Here is a 19728-nt window from a genome sequence, read left to right on the forward strand (position 1 = left end):
TGAGGAATAAGATTGTGTTAAAAGGGCATTTGCAATACAGTCAAAAGTATGTTCTAATGCAAAGGTAGATAGGCCTAGACTAATGTCCAATAGCTTTGTTTACACTTGGGCAAGCCTGATATACAGTTGTGGCAGATGCTAATTCGACATGACACATCTCTTGGAAGAGACGCATTTGCATGAGGTGTAAATCGTATAGTAAGAGTTCATTTGCAAAGGTAGGGCCACTTGAATCAATAATTGAGACACTAAAGTAGGTTTTTTTTTTTATTTTTTTTTTATTTTTTTTTACATGCCTTGAAGGATAATCTGTAGGCCTTTAAAGATAGTTAATAGGCCTTGAAAGATCGTTTAAAGTCCTATTAATTTACTTTCGAGGCATAGTTAACTTACTTTTGTGAGCCAACTATTTTGTGGTGAGGGTGTGTGCCCGGTTGAGAAAGGCATTGCATAAAAGTTGCTGACCAATTCCCATCTACCTCATCCCTCCTCAATCTCCATCTCAAAATGTATGGTCTATTCGGGTTTTATAGCAGACGGCTTCACTCGATATCTGCCACCTGCAAAGTTCCTGTGCTCACCGCATCATACTGTGCTGATACCCAACTTTAGTGGGTCCTCCGACTATGCCCCCTGACAGGTCAAGCTTTCTTCCTCGTTTCTTGGTTTCCACAGGACATCCAGTTGTCCAGTCAAGCTTTCTTTTGTTTTTGCGCCAGTTGATTGATCAGGATGCTTGTCTTTGGTTCACAATACACAGCACAGCACAGTTACACGCATGATCCTATCCATTTCGCACTGCCACACGCCGCTATATCCGACCCAGTCTACCATAATTGCGACATGGCTGTTGGTCCAGTGATGCAGAATAACCCACTTACAGGCGGCTCACGAGCTGCTTCTTTTGTTCCTAGCGCCCCCAGAATTCTGTCACCCCCCGGCTGCATGGTGTGGTACAGCAACCAATGGCATTGCCCTCGCTGCATAGCAACAATGGCCAGCCAGGCCCAATAGTTAGAAGCGGGAGATCCCTCGTCTGTTTCGTCCGGCACAGACTTCCAGGCTCGGTCTCGATGTTCATGGATGGCAAGGTTCATTTCAAATATGTAGCGTCGTTGGCCGTTGTCCCCTCATCAGCCTGCCCGTGCTTGGCGGAGCCCTTGGCAGGCTTTTAATCACTTCTCGCTTCTCCCATGCTCTTGTTCTTTTCATCTTTCTGGTGATCCATGGTTTAGTGACTTTCACCACCCCGACTGGACGCTGGACCAGCTCCCTCTCGCGTCTTGAGCCCATCTCGGCATCTTTCAGGGTCCACAGAGCGATGGACGGAAACACTGGTGCAAACAACCCCACAGACAAGGCTGACATCGACAGGGGGGCGGAGAAACGTCAGGAGAAAGATGAGGCCGAAGAGGTCATAGCCCTCGAAGTGCTACCAACACGGATTCAGTTCAAAGATTCCCTTCCCAGTCGGTCTTCCAGAGAGTTTACGGAACGCGGCCGAAGCATCAGCAAAGGACGCAGCCCCAGCCCGCCCTGTATCAACCTTGGCGCTGGATTTGCAGAGTATAGGGGTGATGTGGGCGGCCATGGCTACGATGAGACCGAGGTAGATATCATTGCCGTTCCCTGTCCTGGGGCGGATCCGATCCAGACATGGATCTACGACAGCGATTCCAGCAGTGCCGAATCCAACTATCATGTCGAGGTTGGATCGCACATCACCCGCAGCTCCCAGAGCACCCGCAGCTCCCAGAGTTCTCTTCGCAGGTCAAGCCCATGGGTCACTTTGAGGCTGCGGGAGCGCGTCAACATTGCTCGGGTATTCTTGTATAGGCACCGGCATCTTGAGGAGGGAATGAATTTGAAGTCGTTGGCGAATGATCTCCTTGAGCAAGTGCAGGACATTCGCAAGGGATCTGTAAGTGCATGCATCTTTCTGTCTCGTTTCTGTCGTGTGTGTATTTCCCAAAAATCAGATGCTGATTATGAATATCTCATAGTCTCGGCCCCTGTTTTTCATTGCGCATAGCATTGGCGGGCTGGTCGTCAAGAGTGCCTTGGTGAGAGCTAGCCAGAAAACAAAGTACCAGGATATAATGGACGACTGTCATGGTGTCACATTCTTTGGTAGGCTTCTTGTGATGATGTTGATATTGTGGCGTTTGGTAAAACCAGGCTGACAAAGCAACAGGAACACCACATCGCGGCTCAAGCTACATGTCGATGCCCAACCTCAAGGATTCTATTCAAGACCTTCTCCAGCTTGAATCGCCACTCCCCAGGTCCCTTACAGATGAAATCCTCGTCAATAATCCGAAGCTAAAACAGCTGCACGAGCAATTCGTGGACATTGCCAGCGAGCTCCGTCTTTGGTCCTTCTACGAGACTCGGGAGTGTTTGCTTTCCGGATCTGGTGCCCAGTTCACAAACGAAGTACAGTTTACTGCCCCTTTGGTTTCGGTGAAATCTGCTATACTCGAAATCTGGCAAGAAGATATCTTTGGCGTCGAAAGTGACCACGCGCATCTCGCCGCTTTTGGTCCTGATAATGAGGAGATTTTGCATTCATATCTTGGGGACTTGGCAGGCGCCGTCCTGAAAGCGGCAGAGCTTAGCCGGGATCATGTTCACCACCCACTATATCTCAAGAGCCATGTCCAAGTCGAAGTCATTGGGTTCTATGAGGATCCAGATGGCTGGATGGCTGCCACACAGCAGTATGCTGGTCAAGGGTCGGACGCGAGTGCCGAATCGGGCTCTATCATACGCTTGTATGCCACCAAATACCCCTACAAGGACTTCTTGAAGAAAGGCCCAGAGAAGTGCCTGTCTGAACGGTTACATGATCGATCGCAAAGGAAGAGGAGAAGAGTACGGAGCCCGAATCGGGCTGGCGGGCGGACAGACTTGCGGCCACCTCAGTTGCCTCAGGAAACTACCGCTGATGCCAACGTCCTCGGTATCACGCAGGGCCAGCTCGATGTTGGACATCAGGGTGGTGCTGGGATCGGCCCAGAAATCATCATCAGTGGAGGTTCACCTGTCGCTCTCGAAAGACCGGCTCTGTTGAGGGTTCCAGCTCAAACTATGCCTGAGCTACGGCCTCCAAGCCCCGAGAGCTTGGCCAGTGTATCAACCACGGCGTCGGACCCGTTGTTCATTCAAAGGAAGGACTTTGCAGGAGATGGGCCCTTGACCGTGGATTTGCTGGCCAGGCAACAAGCAGAAATTATGCTCAAGGAGCATGAACTCGGGGCGTCTGCTGGCTTTTCCCGGCCGAATCCCCAACTCAAAAAGTTCACGTGGATTCATATGCCTTTCAACAACCCGGTCTGGGTTAAGGAGATCTTTAATGTTCTTTCCGACATCCAAGGGCACGATTTTTCCAAGCTTTTTGACTATGACAACTGGCAATCGAAGCACATTCAGAACCGCCATTCCGAATCTCAGCCAGCATTCCTCAAACCAACCTGCAAGTACCTGACCAATACAGGCATAACCTCGCCACGCCCTACCCCTCTTGTTGGACCATCTTCATCGTTTTTGACACCGAACTGCCTGTTTGTCTACATGCCATACCTTCATTTTGACACCTACCGAAGCATGATCAGGCGCCGGAAGATCATCAGAGAGCGCCGGGAGCGTGGCAGGGCGAAACCTGTTCCGAAGCATGTGGCTGATGAGGACTCCCTTGAGCTCAAGATGATCTGGGAGTACATTGGCTTCGATCCTCCTCTCAATTGTCGTAGGACCTTGGACCAGTTCGGCCACCATTCCCTCAGAGACACCAACTCCCGCGATGATGACCAAATGCTGTACAAGCTCACCAAAAAGGATGCCTTCTCCCTGACGAAACAGCTCAATGGTGTTGCCACCAAGTCCCAGGCTGGGCCGGTTGGAAGCTCGATGTATTCAAACAAAGGTTCCAATGGGAGCAACGCCGGCTCCCACAATGACGACGATGAATACGAGGAAGAAACCGAGGCCGAGCTTCGAGATGGTTACGTACTGATGGTTGACCAGCTCTGGCTCTGGTCCATTGACAAGACCACCCTCACCACCTTCTTCCCTCGCCGGTACTCGACCCCAACAGAAGGCACCCTGTTTCACCAGGCCGACCTACGGAACAGCGTATACAACGAGCTCAACGGTGACCTCACCGGCCGTACCGAAAACGCTCTCGACCTGGCTGCTTTGATAGTCTACCACGCTGTCATCGTCTTCCTCGACCGTTCCACCCACCCAGACCTGGAGATCTTCCGTCTCTTTGACGAAGCCATTGGCATGTTGGCCGAAAGGATGACGCTTAATATGAAACAATTCCGGCTCCAATCTCTCAGCATGGACGATGACGAAGACGACGAGGACACCGACTACTCTGACTGGGAAGGGGAGAGCCCAGCCTCGATCAAAAAACGGCACAGAAAAGAGCTTGAAAGGTCCGAGAGGGAAAACAGAGAGAACACGTCTGCTCTACTCGAACTGGCAGATCTCAAGGATGAATTAACGGTACTGCAGACCCTGTTTAAGAACCAGGAGTCAACCGTCAAGCAAATGAAGGATTTCTACGAGATCCATTGCAAGGAGACAAGGAAGAATTGGCAGGAGCCGCTGGATGATGCGTTGGAGTATTTGGATGATTTTAAGGGGACGGTGAATGAGATGATTGAAAGGGTTAATACGACGAGGAATGATGTGAGTTCTCCCCTACTCAAACACCGTGACCAAGCAGTAAGCTGACGGATAATGTGAAGTATGAAAAAATGCTCGAAATGGTCCAACGCCAAGCCCAAGTCGACGAGGTCCGCTGGTCACGCCTCCAAGCCGAGCTCGCCTCGTCCCAAAACCTCTCGGTCATGATCTTCACCACCTTCACCGTCATCTTCCTCCCGCTCACCTTTTTTACCGGACTATTCGGTATGAACGTTACCAACTGGCAAGAAGAACACATGCCCGACCTCGAGCAAGTCGGCTGGATCTCCCTGCCTACCTCGATCCTCCTAATCATTTTTTCGCTGGTTGCAGCATTCAGCTGGAGAGTCCAGAGAGGGTTCAAGGGGATATACAAGATTATAAGGGGGGGCTATAAGGAGGTTAAAAAGGGGTATACCCAGAAGCTGGAGCCGATGTGGAGGAAGGAGAAGAAACGGAGGAGGAGACAGGAGAAGAAGAGGAAGTATGTGGAGAAGCAGACCGCGTGGGATAAGGATGGGATGTATGATTTTTGGGACAAGGTGAAGGAGAATCAGAGGAAGATTAGGTATCAGATTCCGGAGCAGAATAGGAGAACGTTGAGGGGGTGATATATATCATGATTATGAAGAGATGGATAGAGATAGGTAATGGTAATCCAAAATAATACATTCACAGAAATGCCTTCAACAAATCTTCAAGGCCTGTGCGACTAGGGTCTTGACAGAAGGTATTACCAACGCCTCATATAGGGCCATTTTCAGCACCGCACTATCACATACGACCATAGACAATCGAAAATACGGGATCCCGTCCGCTCTCCCCTAGTGGTTTGGGGTGCGGCCACAGGCCTAAGGTCTTTCTGATCAGAGGGGTGAGAAAGTGGGGCTCTCGAAGGATTCGGGAGTTCAGGGGTCATGTATATAAGCGGTCTGCTTCTGACAAGCTATTTTAGACAGGACATCGACTTTTGTTTCTTCGTATTTTTTGCCTAGCACGCGTGCAGGCAATTCTGGCCCTCTGATCAGGCCAATCCGGTGCTTATTATGTAGCCTGCGAGCCCATAGTGTCTTTTCTTTGTCCTACGTGAAGTGCGGCCTGCGAGCGAGCCACTGTCACGCAGGTGTATTGATTCAGGGACCTGTTGAGGGTATATTTGTAGTGTCTTGGTTGTATTTGTATGTTTTCTCACCATTTGTGACGAACCCCTATCCAGAACCTCTGAAAGGGATACTGGTTGAAGGCACTTCTGAACAATCCTGGTTCGGTACAGCTAAACAGTGTACAACAGTGGCTTATCTCAATCACAATAGTCTGAATACCAACGATTGTGACTTGTATTGCATACTGCGGAACTGTCTATCTACACCAGCCAGTTCCTCCGTATATATAGACCAGTGGACCGTGGACCGTTGACTTACAGACGGTCCTCGGTCCGCTCCTGATTGGCCGATACTGGACCGTGGACCGTGAGCTCCACCGCGGTCCCCGGTCCTCATCTTATTGGTCCGTTTGCCTCCCTGGACCGTGAGCCCCGCTCGATCGCGCGGTCCAGTCCTGATTGGTCCCTCGTGGCCCCACTGTCTTCCAGAACCGTGACATTTTAAATACAAACTTCTGGTAAGATCAGCTAATCAGAAAAAAAACCGGAATAATTAATTAGAGAAATAGGAAATAAATTTTATAAGAAAATTGTAAAGTTAGAAGTATAATTTAGGAAAAGAATTATTAGATTATCATAATAATCTAATGATTTAGCTTTAGGAATTATTAGGGAGAAATAATAACTTAAAAGAGTAATAGTTTATACATACAGAAAAAATTTCGTAATATATAATATAAATTCTATTCGTTAGTTTTAAAGACTATTATAAATAGGATAAGCTATTATTGTGCACTGATTAGCTACTATTGAACTATTGTCTAAAAATACCTTTAACTAAGCATCACTTTCAGAGGTTTCGGATCATGGTTCGTCATAGTTAACGAACCGTTTAGCGGCACGCTTTTTTCCACGTGTTAAAGTAAATAATATATCCTTTTTAGAGTCGCCCATCCTCGCAGCCATATTACATGATCGGCAGATTAGTGCTCAGGTAGGTGACCACTGGGGAACCCCTGCTGTTGTATGTTTTTGCTTTTCAGCTTTTTGACCTCGCCGTCAAATGCCCTCAATTCCCATGTGCGGCTTTCCTCGGCTGAGCGGGGTTAGGGCGGGTCCCTTACCCCACGAAAATGATGCCCCACCCTGTTTTCAAATGTCAGAGGCTTGAGTGGCTGCACCTCGGGCGGGACGTCATTTGAACGGCTGCTTTCTTGGCCGAAAAATGAAATCGGAGCCGGCCCTCGAGACGAAGTGGAGAGTGGAGTGAGTGCTGGAACAAGACAAGCGGGTTGAATTGTGTGTGAGAGGAAGCCGGAGTGACCAAGTCCGATTCTTTTCTCCTCCTCTGACTGTGCAATCCTTTCCCTCGTCTTTTCTGCTGCTGTCTTGTTTGTTTCTTGTTTGCCCGCGGCTGTGGAATTTTTCTTGGGGAGACCGACTGAAAGAACGCCGTATGTGGTCATAGACCTATACTCTCTCGGCCGAAATTGTTCCCTTGCCCCCCCGCTTCGACGACCGAGACAGACACTGTATCTGAATAGGATAGACGAAAAGACACAGTCATCATGTCGGCCTCTTCAAGACTCACCTCAACCCTCTGCCGGCGGGCAGCCGCAACTGCAACCCCCCCCTCTCTCACAGCTACCTCGACGACAAGGGTACAGACACCACAGCTCGCACGCGGGATTAGGGGCATATCATCCACAACCCCCAGCAGGTTACGACCTACCACCCTCTCCCGCACAACCAATCTCCTCCAAAGGACAGCCGCCACCCTCCCTACGCTCCCCTCAACCCGTCTATACTCTTCCACCTCCGCAGAAGAAGACTCCTTCGACCCAGCCTCCATCGACCGCGAATCCGACGAAGTAGACGTCTGTATCATCGGCGGCGGCCCCGCAGGCCTCTCCGCCGCAATCCGCCTCAAGCAACTAGCCAACGCCGCCGGCAACGACGACTTCCGCGTCCTCCTCCTCGAAAAAGCCGGCGAGATCGGCGCCCACATCCTCTCCGGAGCCGTCATCCAACCCACCGCCATTGACGAGCTCATCCCCGATTGGCTTTCCGAAGACAATGAAAACCGCTTCACCGGCGCCACACCCGCGGGGAAGGACTCGATGAGCTTCCTGACCAAAAAATGGGCCATCCCCTGCCCTACTCCGCCTCAGATGCATAACGACGGGAATTACATCGTTTCCCTTAACGAATTCACCAAGTGGCTAGGGGAGCGGGCGGAGGAGGTCGGGGTGGAGGTTTATCCCGGTTTTGCGGCTAGCGAGGTTCTTTACAAGGCTGATGGGTCAGTCAAGGGTGTCGCGACGAATGATCTGGGGATTGGGAGGAATGGGAAGCCAAAGGATAGTTTTGAGAGAGGGATGGAGTTTCATGCTAGGGTTACGCTTTTTGGGGAGGGGTGTCATGGGTCGTTGACCAAGCAGGTGATTAAGAAGTTTGATTTGAGGTCCGAGTCGCAGCCGCAGACTTATGGGCTGGGGATTAAGGAGGTGTGGGAGGTGAAGCCGGAGAAGTTTGATAAGGGGAAAATTGTGCATAGTATGGGGTATCCGCTGCCGATGGATACGTATGGGGGTGCGTGGATGTATCATTTTGGGGATAATCTTGTTTCGGTTGGGCAGGTGGTTGCGTTGGATTATAACAACCCGTGGCTGTCGCCGTATGGGGAGTTTCAGAAGCTGAAGCAGCACCCGCTTTACAGGAGTGTGCTGGAGGGGGGGAAGTGTATCTCTTATGGTGCTAGGGCGTTGGTGGAGGGGGGGTTTCAGTCGATTCCCAAGGTGGCTTTTCCGGGAGGGGCGCTGATTGGGGATACGGCTGGGTTTGTTAACGTGCCCAAAGTGAAGGGGACGCATAATGCCATGAAGAGCGGTATGTTGGCTGCCGAAGCGGCGTGGAACGCGCTGCAGGTTCCGGATAACAACTCCATTTTCCTCTATGACTACGAGGATGCCTTGAGGAAGTCGAGCATCTGGAAGGAGCTAAAAGAAGTGAGGAACATGCGCCCTAGTTTTCATTCTCCTCTGGGAATCTACGGCGGGATTCTGTATTCCGGCCTCGAGGCGTTTGTTCTGAAGGGACGTGTCCCCTGGACGCTGAAGCACAAGACGCAGGACCACGCCGCGACCAAGGACGCGAAGGACTGCAGCAAGATTGAGTACCCCAAGCCCGACGGGGAGATTACGTTTGACATCTTGACCAGTGTGAGCAGGACGGGGACGAACCATGAGGAGGACCAGCCAGTGCATCTGCAGGTCAAGGACTGGGAGAAGCACACGAGGGAGACGTGGCCGAGGTGGAAGGGGTTGGAGAATAGGTTCTGCCCGGCGGGGGTGTACGAGTATGTTGAGGACGAGGGGAAGGAGGAGGGGGTGAGATTTCAGATCAATGCGCAGAATTGCATTCACTGCAAGACCTGTGATATTAAGGCGCCGAGGCAGGATATTAATTGGCAGGTGCCGCAGGGGGGGGAGGGGCCGAAGTATTATATGACTTAGGTGTTGCTCTTGGGGTTCAGAGGAGGGGTTGAGGGGAGGGGTGCGAGGGGGGGGGGGAGGGAGGAGGTCTGTTACTTGAATATAAAAAGGTTATATCTAGACTGAAGGATTGGAATGATGTATTATATGTTTTTTTTCCTCTGGCGAGCATGGCCTTTACAAAAGCTTTTTTTTTTTTTTTTTTGTGGGTCATTAGTGTTTTTGGGGGTTGGTGTATGCTGATAGGTGTTGATCAAGTGAAGGATAGAAGAAACTGAATACATTTCAACATGTAACAACTGTGAACGTGGGTAGGTAGGTAAAAAGAGAGAACCTTTACGAGGCTCCCTATTTGCCTTACCAGCGCCCGCCCCCCTCCGTATCCACCGATTTATTTACCCTTCCTATACTATAATAAGAGACCTTTTACCTGTCTTTTAAGACCCTTGAACTATTTTTTAAGCCTTGTGAATCGCTTTCTAAAGCCTTTTACTATCCTTTAACGTCCTTTAACTATCCTTTAAAGCCTATTAAATATCTTTTAACCTTTAGTAATCACCCTTTGAAATATAGTCAATTCTATATTAAGGGGGGGTGTTTGCAAGATAAACAGGGGGCTCCGTAAAGGTTCTCTTGTAAATAAACTCGTCAACCAGAAGACGGCTGAAGTGAAATGTTCCGTTTCAATCACCACGCTCAAGTCACAGGTTGCGGAATGAGATAGTGCGTGCGTGTATGTGTAAATAATCTTGCTCTCTGCTAAAATGTCTTTCGTATCAAGAGAAAAGATGAAAAAGTAATTTGGTATCCACAAGTTGAAAAGAAAAAACTACTTTCAAATAGCAAAAAGAAAACATTGCCATATGAGCTTCTCCAACTAAGAGAGAGAGAGAGAGAAATAGAGCATATGCCAAAAATCTTGTATAATCAACATATCCAAAAGCGACAGTTGAGAGTTGTCTTTGACTCCCACCCCTCCCTTTCCTTCCCGCCGACTTGTCCCATATCCTCCCCATAAATGTCCATGATATCCTTTATATACTTGTCCCAGATATCCACCACGGAATTTCCCCGATATAAAACGCCATCAACCCAACCCAAACCAACCCAACCGCCTTGGTGGGAAAGAAAATGCCGTTTTTTGATGCCGATACAAAAGTACAAAAAAACGACAGCTGAAATAATAAACCGCCATTGGGCCACAATGCCTCATGAAAACGATAGGGGGTGCTCCGTCCGCCAAAAATATCCAAAGCCGACTTGTTTAGGTGACAAACCACATACACCCACAAGGACTCATATCCGCAGCCGGCGGTCCTCCTCCCTGCTGAGTAAAAACCCCCTCCTCCGTCCCGCCGCCCTCACGCCCCGCTCGCTCCTCTCCCTCCCTCTTCCTCCTCCTCTTCTGCCCCCCCGGCCGGCCGGCGCCGCCGAAAGGCCCAACAACAGTCTGCTCATTCTCCACAATCCTAATCGTCACCGCCTTCCCCTTCCCGTCCACCACCACCTTCGCCTCTTGCGCATAACCCGTAATCTCCATCTGGGTGCACTCCGGCACTCTCGCCGCCGCCGTCCCTGTGGTTATGGTTGGAACTCTCCTCTCTGCTAGTTTGATAACTCTTGGATACCCCGGTGGTGGCGGCGTAAAATTCTCATCTATCGGTCCCCATCCTGACCCTGACCCGAACCCCCCTGTTGATGTGGGAAAGGGGGGAAACTCAAGCGTCTTCGAGTCTCGTGGTTCAGGCCAGTAACCCTTTGGTTTGTTGGTGTTTGTTGGGGAGGGGCCTTCGCTTGGTGGTGGTGGTGGTGGTGGTGGTGATTGGTTTCCCTCAGGGGCAGGAGGTTGGTTGTTGGAATTCTCACCGCCGATGGGGGCTGGTAGTGTTGATGTCTGTGGTGGTGGGGTTTCACCTGGCGGTGATGTCTGTGTCAGTAGTGTGGCGGAAGATGATTCGAAAAATGTTGTTGTTGTCGAGGTGAGAAAGGACTGATATGGCCCTCGCCCTGGACTTCCCGGGCCACCGCCCGGGCCCCCTGCTGACAGTGGGGGGATCCCAGACCAGCTTGAGTTTTGGTGGGGATAGATGAACATCTCGAGGTACGTGTCTGGCCATCTGCACACCCACGGCTTGTCCCCGACCTTGGCGATATTTTTGCGCTTAAAGTCGGTCATGCCGGCCAGGTTGCGAATGTTTCTTCTTGTCACAGAAGGAGTCGTCGGTGAGAGGGCAGCTTCGGGGAGAATGACCGTCTTGTCGTAGGTCAGCATGTTGTAGAATGCCGGGCCCCGTGTTGGCTCAAAGGTGTCGTTGACCAGTGTCAGAGTAACCGGTTTTTCTACCAGTGGTGGCTGTTCACCATACGAGTATACGTTATTCATCAACGTGAACGAATGGTTAAAGTTGAGCATCATGCTGTGTTCGCCGTGATTCTCAGCTATTGTTAGATGCAAGCCGGCGATGACGAGAAAACAGTTCCATGCTTGCGAGAGAGTCGGGTCTTGAAAGCAAGTATTGGACACGCGGTTCGTTGTAAGTGGCATGCTGAAGGTGCCCACCGGTAGTGGCTGAAGATCGGCTGGTTTTGGTATTGGAACGGCACCAAACGTTGGTACAGGGGCTGGCGAGTTGAATGGTGACCTATAGACCGAGTTAACAAACCAAACCACGATTACTCACATCTTGTTGAGATGCTCACCATGTGCCATCCTTGCGCATTGGCCGCTTTTGTTTGGACAAAAATGTGCCGATAACTGAGCCCAAAATTGCTCCCACCACCAATAATATCAGAAACGTCAGGCATATAACCCAATATGGGACGATACCACATAGCTTCCGCCTCATCCACAGTTTCCACCCCTTTGGCGATTGCCCCTTTTCGTTGACAACCTCTTCATACGGCTTAATGACCCGATTGGTGCTGTCCGAGGTGAAACTTCGCGACGAGTGGCGGGACTGGGGAGACCCGAGATCGTCTGTTGAATCAAATTCGGGATTTCGTGTGGCTAGCCCAAGCCCTCCCGCACCGACAATGGTGGAACCGGACGTTGTGATGGATGGTGGTGCGGTTACCGCGGCTGCCGCTGTATTTGGCGTATTCGTCGTTGCTTGTGCTACTCCAGTTGGGGTCGAGGCATCGGCAGCCGCTACCTTGCGAGCATATGCCTCATCCGGATATCGCGTGTATGGCGGAAGCTGTTCGGTATGGCCGTCTGGGCCGATGATGTCGCCAGCTTCCTCCCCGTCTGCGCCAACTCGTCGCCGGTACTGATCGGGAAGACCGTGAAAACCTAGTGGAACGGTGTCTGGCATAGCGCCCGTTTCGACCCCGTCGCTCTGAGGATAGAGGCCATACGGATGACTTGGTCCACGAGGCCCAGTGTACGACAATTCCGACGCCGGTAGCGTCGACGAGGTCGTCGTTGTGCTCATTGTCCTTGCCATCCTTACGTTCTGCGGATACATCTGGTAGGGATGCGATGGTCCAGACGGTCCCCTGTACGGGCTCTCGGGTGCTAGATAGGCTGTGGATTCGGTAGATCCGCTCAATTGCCTGCTCAAACTCGAGGATTCGTCAGCCTGTTCTGGCCCTCCATGTTGCCGTGTCGACGATGCATCTCGTGGCCTGGGTGGCTTCGAGATGCTGGGAGAGCGACCTATTCGTGCTGATTCTGGACTTCCATCGCCAAGAAGTGTGCTGGATCCGGAGGCGAGTGATGGCGTCGATGGTGGTTGGATCTCGGGGCCGGAGTTGACTGGTCTGAACCCATCTGCCACCATTCCCATGGCGGCCAACTCTGGGTCCTCATCCGCACTAATGACTGATATCCTCAGCGAGTTTCTCGTCGATAACCTCCTCTCCAGCTCGTCAGTCTTGTTTGGTGGAAAATCCATGGTTTCGGGTTCTGTATCTCGATGACTGGCGCTGTTCCGGGTCTAAGAGTTAGATAAACCGCTTGCCAGCACCGTCAACTATTCATTGACTGGCGAGGGTGACCAGCGGAGTCATCGACTCCTTTGGTTCTCGGATCGTCCTAGGATGTGGCGTTCAAGGTTTGTAGACAGAGGTGATGTTGGTTGTTTGATAGTTGCAAGGGTGATTGGCAGGTGAGGTTCCAGTCCTCCGGCTGAAAAGGGACAAGCTGGATCAGAGGTGCGCTTCTGCAGCAAGAGGTCCAGCCACTTCTTGGTCAACAGCCGGAATCACAGCGCGCAAGAATCCAAAGGTTGTCGGACTGGCCAGGAACAAGACAGACTGGCACCGTTTCGGACTCAATATGGGGGGCACGTAGGCGCATGTTGTCATTGGTCGGCTGTTCACGGGGGACATGCCCTGGCACCCCCCCAGGGCCTTCCGGGGCGGATTTGCGCTGGCGGGAGCATCAAGGCGCTTGGCAAGCTGCTGTGTGCGGCAGGGATGTGCAGAGTGGACCATGGCCATTGGCTGGGACTTTGGATCTCGCCCGTTCCTCATCACTTCATCGGACAAACCAAGGAACCTCACGGTCCGGCAGTGTCTGGCTGCAGCTATAACAAGCGTCCTGGCAAAGCCGTTTTCGTCTCGAGTGCCCAAGCAAAAACCGGTCGTCGGACGAACTCGAGCGAACTCTCAGTTCGTCTGGAGCATCCAAAAGGCCAAAGCTTGCCGCTTTCCCGAAGACAGTCATCCAATTCCTGATGTCAGTCGTGGGTATCCCTGGGGCATCATCCCATCCATTCCTGGGACTGACTGGTCATGTCAGTGAATAACCGCCGTTTTCGCAAGAGAAATGGAAAAAATCTGGGGTAGACATTGCAATCTACAGGCCGCAGAGAGGGCAATATCTCGCAGCATCGGGATTCGCCTGGATGATTTGAGCCTGTGGGTAGTATTCCCAAGCTGGACGCAACACCGGACAGTGTGGGACAAGCGAGGCGGCTGGTCAGATTTGTGCTATGGCGAAATGAAGTGTGAAAGAAACGTTTGGCATTGCGCAAAGCCACGAGAAGAGATCAGGAGAGATGACATCGTGAGCTTGTTCCTGGCTGTCCATGCCCATAGGGAGGCCACTCCGGATCCGAGACGATGCTAGTGTTAGGAGCTAGGTACCTGTGTACGCAGTAGTTCGTGCTGCCGGAGCGGAGCATCTGATGCAGAGCGTTCGTTCGGTTGATATGCGCAGGCCGCAGGAGAGAAGGCAGGAGGTGGCAGGTGGCTGCTATAATTAAATGGGGGGGGGAAAGGTCTGGAGCGTTCTCTTGTAAATAAACGGAGAGACATCCAGACGGGAAGGTCAATTATCAACGTTGGAAGCTTGCCTCTTTGCGGCCAAGCTCGATCGTGTGGTAGTGTGGGCTTGCCGGGCCGTTGCACGGTTATGGCACAGAGCCCGCGGCAGTTACCACTCCCCTGTCGGCTGCCAGGGGTGCCACGATTGCCGGTTGCTTCTAGCGTCTTGTCCCCGCCAACAGCATCAGATATTGCATCTTGACAGCCAGTATATTGTTGATATTCGAAGACTACCCTCATGAGAGAGCAGTGGCGGCCATGGGGGGAGAGTCTCATTAGCATTGATCGGTCATCACGACAATCTCGACAAACTACCGCCCTCAATTGCGAATCATTCTACACTATACAGTAGTTTGTTATTCCACGACCAGCGGAAATGCGGGGTAGTCGGATTCAAAACAGCCTTGGATGTTAACCGCACAATTTTATCGCCGGGTTCTCATCCCCGAGTCATCGTGACACGGAATGGCCTCGATCTCTGGGACGGTGCTGGCCTTGGTCTGACAGCCTTATCAACAATCCCGACCTACATCTCCTCTACGAGTGTCAAAATCGAACCATTCTGTCTTGCTGCATCTGCTGTACTTCGTCCACATCTCGGGCGAATGCAGGAGCTCTCTACGAAACACATCGTCGTGGTACAGTTGTTTAGAAAGGCAGATGGCAGAATCTCTGATCAAGGAAGCGAGGCCCTAGGCCCGCCAGGTCCATTGAGGGCAATTATGGCCGAGAGGATCATCTGCACCCTTCCGACTCTGTGTCCAGAACTGGCATTGGATGGTTGGTGGTTGTCAGCAACCCATCTTGCCCCGCTCCCGTCGTTGGATACGCCCGGCTTTGCACCATCACCATAACCTCAACCAAAGCATCACTCTTAACCTCTTAGCCTGTGTCTGGTGCGGCTCAAAATTGGTCAACATGTTTGCTGGCTTCTAATAAGACGAGAGGCTCCGAGAGGCTCCTTGATGCCCAAAGTGCTCTCCTCTACTTTCGAAACCGAACACGACATGACCTGTCCCTCACTCTCCTGCTCCTCACTCTCCTGCCCCTCACGACCTCGCCCAAGCTGACTGAGGTGAGAGAAGCAAGTTCGACGGATAGCCGCAGCCTGACCGCCAAGCTGTGATGCAGTGTGAACACCAACCACAGCACTCTATGCCCGCACCCAGCCTGTCACAACACTTCGCCTGCAAACCGGGGCACCCGCCTGCTGGAATCCAACATGCACGAGACATACCGGGCATGCTGCTCTACAGATGGATCGCCACTTCATCGTTGCCCGGCTTGTGCGCCAGCTGTAGCTTTCCGATCTGCGACAGCCTATCACAGCTGGACGACTCTGAGGCTCCATGGCTTTGGGACAGATCAGACCAGTCGGATCCGGCCTCCCACAGGGTTGGTTACCTGTTGGTCCAGCGCTGAGTAGCTCAGCATCCTCCCACCTGGGCCCGGTTTCTATGTGTGAGACCATGCACTTCTGCAGCCTCGAGCACACGCTTTGCCCAACTCAGCTGCAGGAGAGACTCCAAGAGAGAGGAATGTGCAGCACCACCTCGTATGTGAGTGTCACCCATAGTCTCTTTCTCACCCCTAGACACGCGCCTATGCTCTCGGGGGAGTAAGCTCCCCGAGCGTCCCCTATTTACTTCTACGCCCGTCTCTTCCGTCGATCTCCCGTTCTCTTGGAAATTCCAATTCCCAACTTCAAACTCTCTTCCACCTCGAACTCTCTTGACGCTCCCCATTGGCGGTGATGCCCTCACTCTAGGCTGCCCAAGTTTGCCTGTCTTACTGCTTGGCTCATCTATTCGGTGTAGGACAGTTGTTGTCCTACTCTCCACATATCAAATCTAGGCAGCAAGGCTCCTAGCTGCCTCCCCCCTCTACGTTTCGGTCACATATATTTTAGTTCGCCCCCTCGCCATGCCTCGATCCAGCTCCAGCTCTGGCTCCAGCGCCGGCTCGAGCTCGAGCTCGCGGCGGATGAAGCAGCGGATGCTTCCGAAAACCCCAGCTGTCAACACTCTGATATGGTTCACTGGGCGGGATCCCAGGAAAGTCAAGGGCGTCCGGGCCTACTATTACGACGATGATTTTGAGACTCGAAGCAACGGCTCATACAGTTCCATGTGGTCCTCGTGGACCAGCAACCGCAGCAATGTCGAATACTATCTCGTCGAGTCCAAGGGGCTCTACTACGCTGAGTACCCAGAGCAAAGCAAAAACACCAAATCAAGGCCAAGTGGCAGAGTCTCCCAGCCGAGTGCCACAGCTGCCTGGGCCAGAAACGCCAGTGTTCGGGATGCCAACGGGGATGATGATTCCGATTCAGACGACGGGAGCAGCAGCGACAGCAGTGAGTCTGAGTATGGGCATCAGCAACCCGGCCCCTTTGCCCAACCTCCAGGTCCAATGAGGATGGGAATGTCCAATGGCGGTCCTCCTCCAACGGGTCGCCCTCCCATGATGAGCGGCCCCCCTCCGATGGGTGGTCCTCCGGGTCCTCCACCTGGAGGATTTCCACCAGGCTTTGCCGGAATGCCGCGACCTTCCCCTCATCCGCAGATGCCTCCCCCAGGACATGGTATGCCGCCTCCGCAAGGATTCAGACCCCCGATGGGAATGGGGATGCCCCCTCCACCTCCAGGAGCTGGTCATCCTGGACCTTTCCCAGGCGGTCATTAAGGATCTCTTACCTTTTCGGGAGGTGGTGATCAACGTGACAGGGAAGGCATTTACAAACATGGAATATGAGTTATGATACGGCGTTTAGGTTTCTGGTAACATCACATCACAGGTTGGTCTGGACAACAGCACGGACGTACTTGGTTTCGAAGACCAAATCTCGGAATTGCATTCAGAAAAAAAAAAACCGAGTGCTGTTTTCATGGCGTTTCTGGAGTTGAGGGGGGGGGGTGGGGGAGGGGGGCGCGACGATGGTTGGACATTTGGAGCATACCTATTTATGGTTAACGATTATGGTCTCTGATGCACTATGAAGTTACTTCTTTTGCGCTCCATTGCAGTTGCTCATTGTCTTGTATGACATCCTGATGCTCTCATCACTGAACCTTAACCCTGGCAGCTCACCTAATCTCTCAGGATACCAACACGACACCAGTGTTCTGCAGTTTTTCGATATCACATTCAAGCATCTCGCAAGCGCCATCCAAGGCTTCAAGGGGTACACACATGTGGCCAATCATCACAGCGCTTACGCTGTAGCATCACCACGGTTCCAATTGAGGGACTTTGCGTCACGGAATCATTCACTTCACTCAAAGTGATGAGGCAGCCATTGAGGCACTGCTTCAGAGCGCATCCCGAGAGTTAATGACTGTGCAGGAGGGGCACTGTCGGCGTAGCCGGCAGCTGCAGATGATCTGAACTTTTGCGACGGCCACCGACCGGTTCATCCGGGTAGGTAGCCAACCATTTGGAGATGCTGCAGCAGCAAGGCACACACCAATTCATTCACCACCGCCCTCACAGGAAGTGGTGTGCCCCGCATTCGTCCGCAGTTCGCGGACCAAGACTAGCAGCTACCCCGCAACCGCCGTTGAGGTACACCACGGTCTCGATTCTCTAGGCAGACAGATGAAAGTGCCTGCATTTCAAGATAGGTCTACTACCATCTTTCACAGGCATTGATCTTCTATGGCGGGGTAAAGCTATGGTTTCACATCCTTCCCGCACTTGCACGAGGATTTTTACTGTTCTTCATTCACAAGCAGGCACCGAACTGGATGTGGAAGAGTGAGTTGTTGCACAGCAGCAGGGGCGGCCGGCTCCACGTTCTGGGCTGGCGTGTGCGAGACATTGTGATGTTGTTACACCCGCTCTGGGTGGGCTACCTTGATGGCAGCTTCTGTAGGTGAACAGGTAGGTAGTTAGGTATTCCCCTGAGATTATTAATTAACTCGTCTTCTCTCTGCAAAGCTATCCAAAACCAGAAAACCTGCCCAATTCAACCGTCAGCACAGTTGATGCCTGACAGCTGCGCAAAAGCCAGACTTACCAGAAAGACTTTAACTACAGCAATGGCCGGATCTGACAAGATTCCCAGCGCGACATGGGTTGAAATAGAACTTTTTCTTCTTTTTTCCCAAACATTGATTTGACTTCTTGCACATTGCGGCAAGGCGATTTCGAGGGCGTTGTTTTCCAGTCCTCTTGGTTGGAAGTGACGTCTTGTTTGATTTGCAACCAGCGTAACTAGGTACGTGGGGAAGGAGGCTGAGTTATAATTCTCACTAACACTCAGCTACCTCTCGCTAACCCAAGCATACCAAGCATACCAAGCATTTGTCCTCGCAAACATGGACCAATGGTTGTTCGAATGGTGTTTGTTGGGATACCGCCGTTTGTAGGTATTATAGCCCAAACTCTTTGTGCTACACTCTTCTTCGCCGGTGACTGACGCCGTGAATAGCACTGATGCCTTGTGGATACTACCAGTCTATGTATATCCCGGCGTGTTACACATCTGGCCGGGTAGGTGGCTTTGTTTAGATCTGAGGACAACTCCAGTCCAGAATTTGGTAAGACAGCCAACGAACGCTTTGCCACAAGACAGGGAAGGGAGACACAGGATAAGAGAAAGCTCCAGGAAAATGTGTTCAAGTGCGAGGGAGTGGAACATGTCAACGGCGTTATCAACAACAAGTTTGTTGTTGGTGGCGTCGAACTCAAGGTACCTATCTTGGCAACTGGTTCTTAGTCCCAATTCGAAGTGTTGAAACCATGAGTGGATCTCCCTACAGGGCGCGGGCCGTAGGGCAGAGACAGACAGACAGACAGACAGACCATGATGGATGCTAGGTAGTCTTTTTCGTCCTCACTTGTTGTTGGTTGTGGCCTCCCAATCCTACGGGTTTGGACTACCCCGCCTGCGCCCCTCGCTCCCTCTCTCTCTCGTCGCAAGGCCGCCAGCCTGGCTACCTACCTAATTCACCTTCCTAGGACCTGTACCGAGAGAAAAGTAAGCTGCATGGAGGTGGTGAGCCAATGGGAGGGTTGACGATGCACATGGCGGATGCCTCTTTTGACAAGCATTGAACGGGGCAGGGATTAAAGTTGCACCTTTGGAGAGGTATCATATGCATGCTCAACGTAAGTAGGCGTGCCTTGCCGGCCTGGCTGTGCTGCCTTGTGAGTTGACCTGGG

The 19728-nt window shown here is 51.9% G+C and overlaps 6 protein-coding genes across 6 annotated transcripts; 5 read left to right on the forward strand and 1 right to left on the reverse strand.

The window, feature by feature from the left end:
* The first annotated feature begins 512 nt into the window (after positions 1 to 512).
* Positions 513 to 5384, forward strand: QC762_408350 (uncharacterized protein). The gene is made up of 5 exons (XM_062890289.1): positions 513 to 918; positions 940 to 1921; positions 2004 to 2130; positions 2195 to 4698; positions 4758 to 5384. Exons 2-5 carry the CDS (start codon positions 1322 to 1324, stop codon positions 5304 to 5306), a joined length of 3780 nt encoding a protein of 1259 aa, XP_062743642.1. The 5' UTR covers positions 513 to 918; positions 940 to 1321; the 3' UTR covers positions 5307 to 5384.
* A 1981-nt stretch (positions 5385 to 7365) lies between these two features.
* Positions 7366 to 9312, forward strand: QC762_408340 (uncharacterized protein; the record flags this gene model as incomplete). Its single annotated transcript, XM_062890288.1, has 1 exon — positions 7366 to 9312. One exon carries the CDS (start codon positions 7366 to 7368, stop codon positions 9310 to 9312), a length of 1947 nt encoding a protein of 648 aa, XP_062743643.1.
* Positions 9313 to 10274: 962 nt separating this feature from the next.
* QC762_408330 (uncharacterized protein) lies at positions 10275 to 15079 on the reverse strand. Its single transcript, XM_062890287.1, has 2 exons — positions 11992 to 15079; positions 10275 to 11933 (listed from the first exon to the last, which is right to left on the reverse strand). Exons 1-2 carry the CDS (start codon positions 13185 to 13187, stop codon positions 10556 to 10558), a joined length of 2574 nt encoding a protein of 857 aa, XP_062743644.1. The 5' UTR covers positions 13188 to 15079; the 3' UTR covers positions 10275 to 10555.
* Positions 13789 to 14501, forward strand: QC762_0067990 (uncharacterized protein; the record flags this gene model as incomplete). Its single annotated transcript, XM_062883696.1, has 2 exons — positions 13789 to 14302; positions 14379 to 14501. Exons 1-2 carry the CDS (start codon positions 14063 to 14065, stop codon positions 14499 to 14501), a joined length of 363 nt encoding a protein of 120 aa, XP_062743645.1. The 5' UTR covers positions 13789 to 14062.
* Positions 15080 to 16485: 1406 nt separating the features above from the next.
* QC762_408320 (uncharacterized protein) lies at positions 16486 to 17247 on the forward strand (the record flags this gene model as incomplete). The annotated part of the gene is made up of 1 exon (XM_062890286.1): positions 16486 to 17247. One exon carries the CDS (start codon positions 16486 to 16488, stop codon positions 17245 to 17247), a length of 762 nt encoding a protein of 253 aa, XP_062743646.1.
* A 1173-nt stretch (positions 17248 to 18420) lies between these two features.
* On the forward strand, positions 18421 to 19282 carry QC762_408310 (uncharacterized protein; the record flags this gene model as incomplete). The annotated part of the gene is given in 4 exon segments (XM_062890285.1): positions 18421 to 18432; positions 18847 to 18928; positions 18995 to 19056; positions 19061 to 19282. Coding segments are annotated over 4 exon segments (378 nt in total).
* Positions 19283 to 19728: the final 446 nt, after the last annotated feature.

Source organism: Podospora pseudocomata, chromosome 4, assembly GCF_035222375.1.
Source record: "Podospora pseudocomata strain CBS 415.72m chromosome 4, whole genome shotgun sequence".
In the NCBI taxonomy this organism is placed as follows: domain Eukaryota; kingdom Fungi; phylum Ascomycota; class Sordariomycetes; order Sordariales; family Podosporaceae; genus Podospora; species Podospora pseudocomata.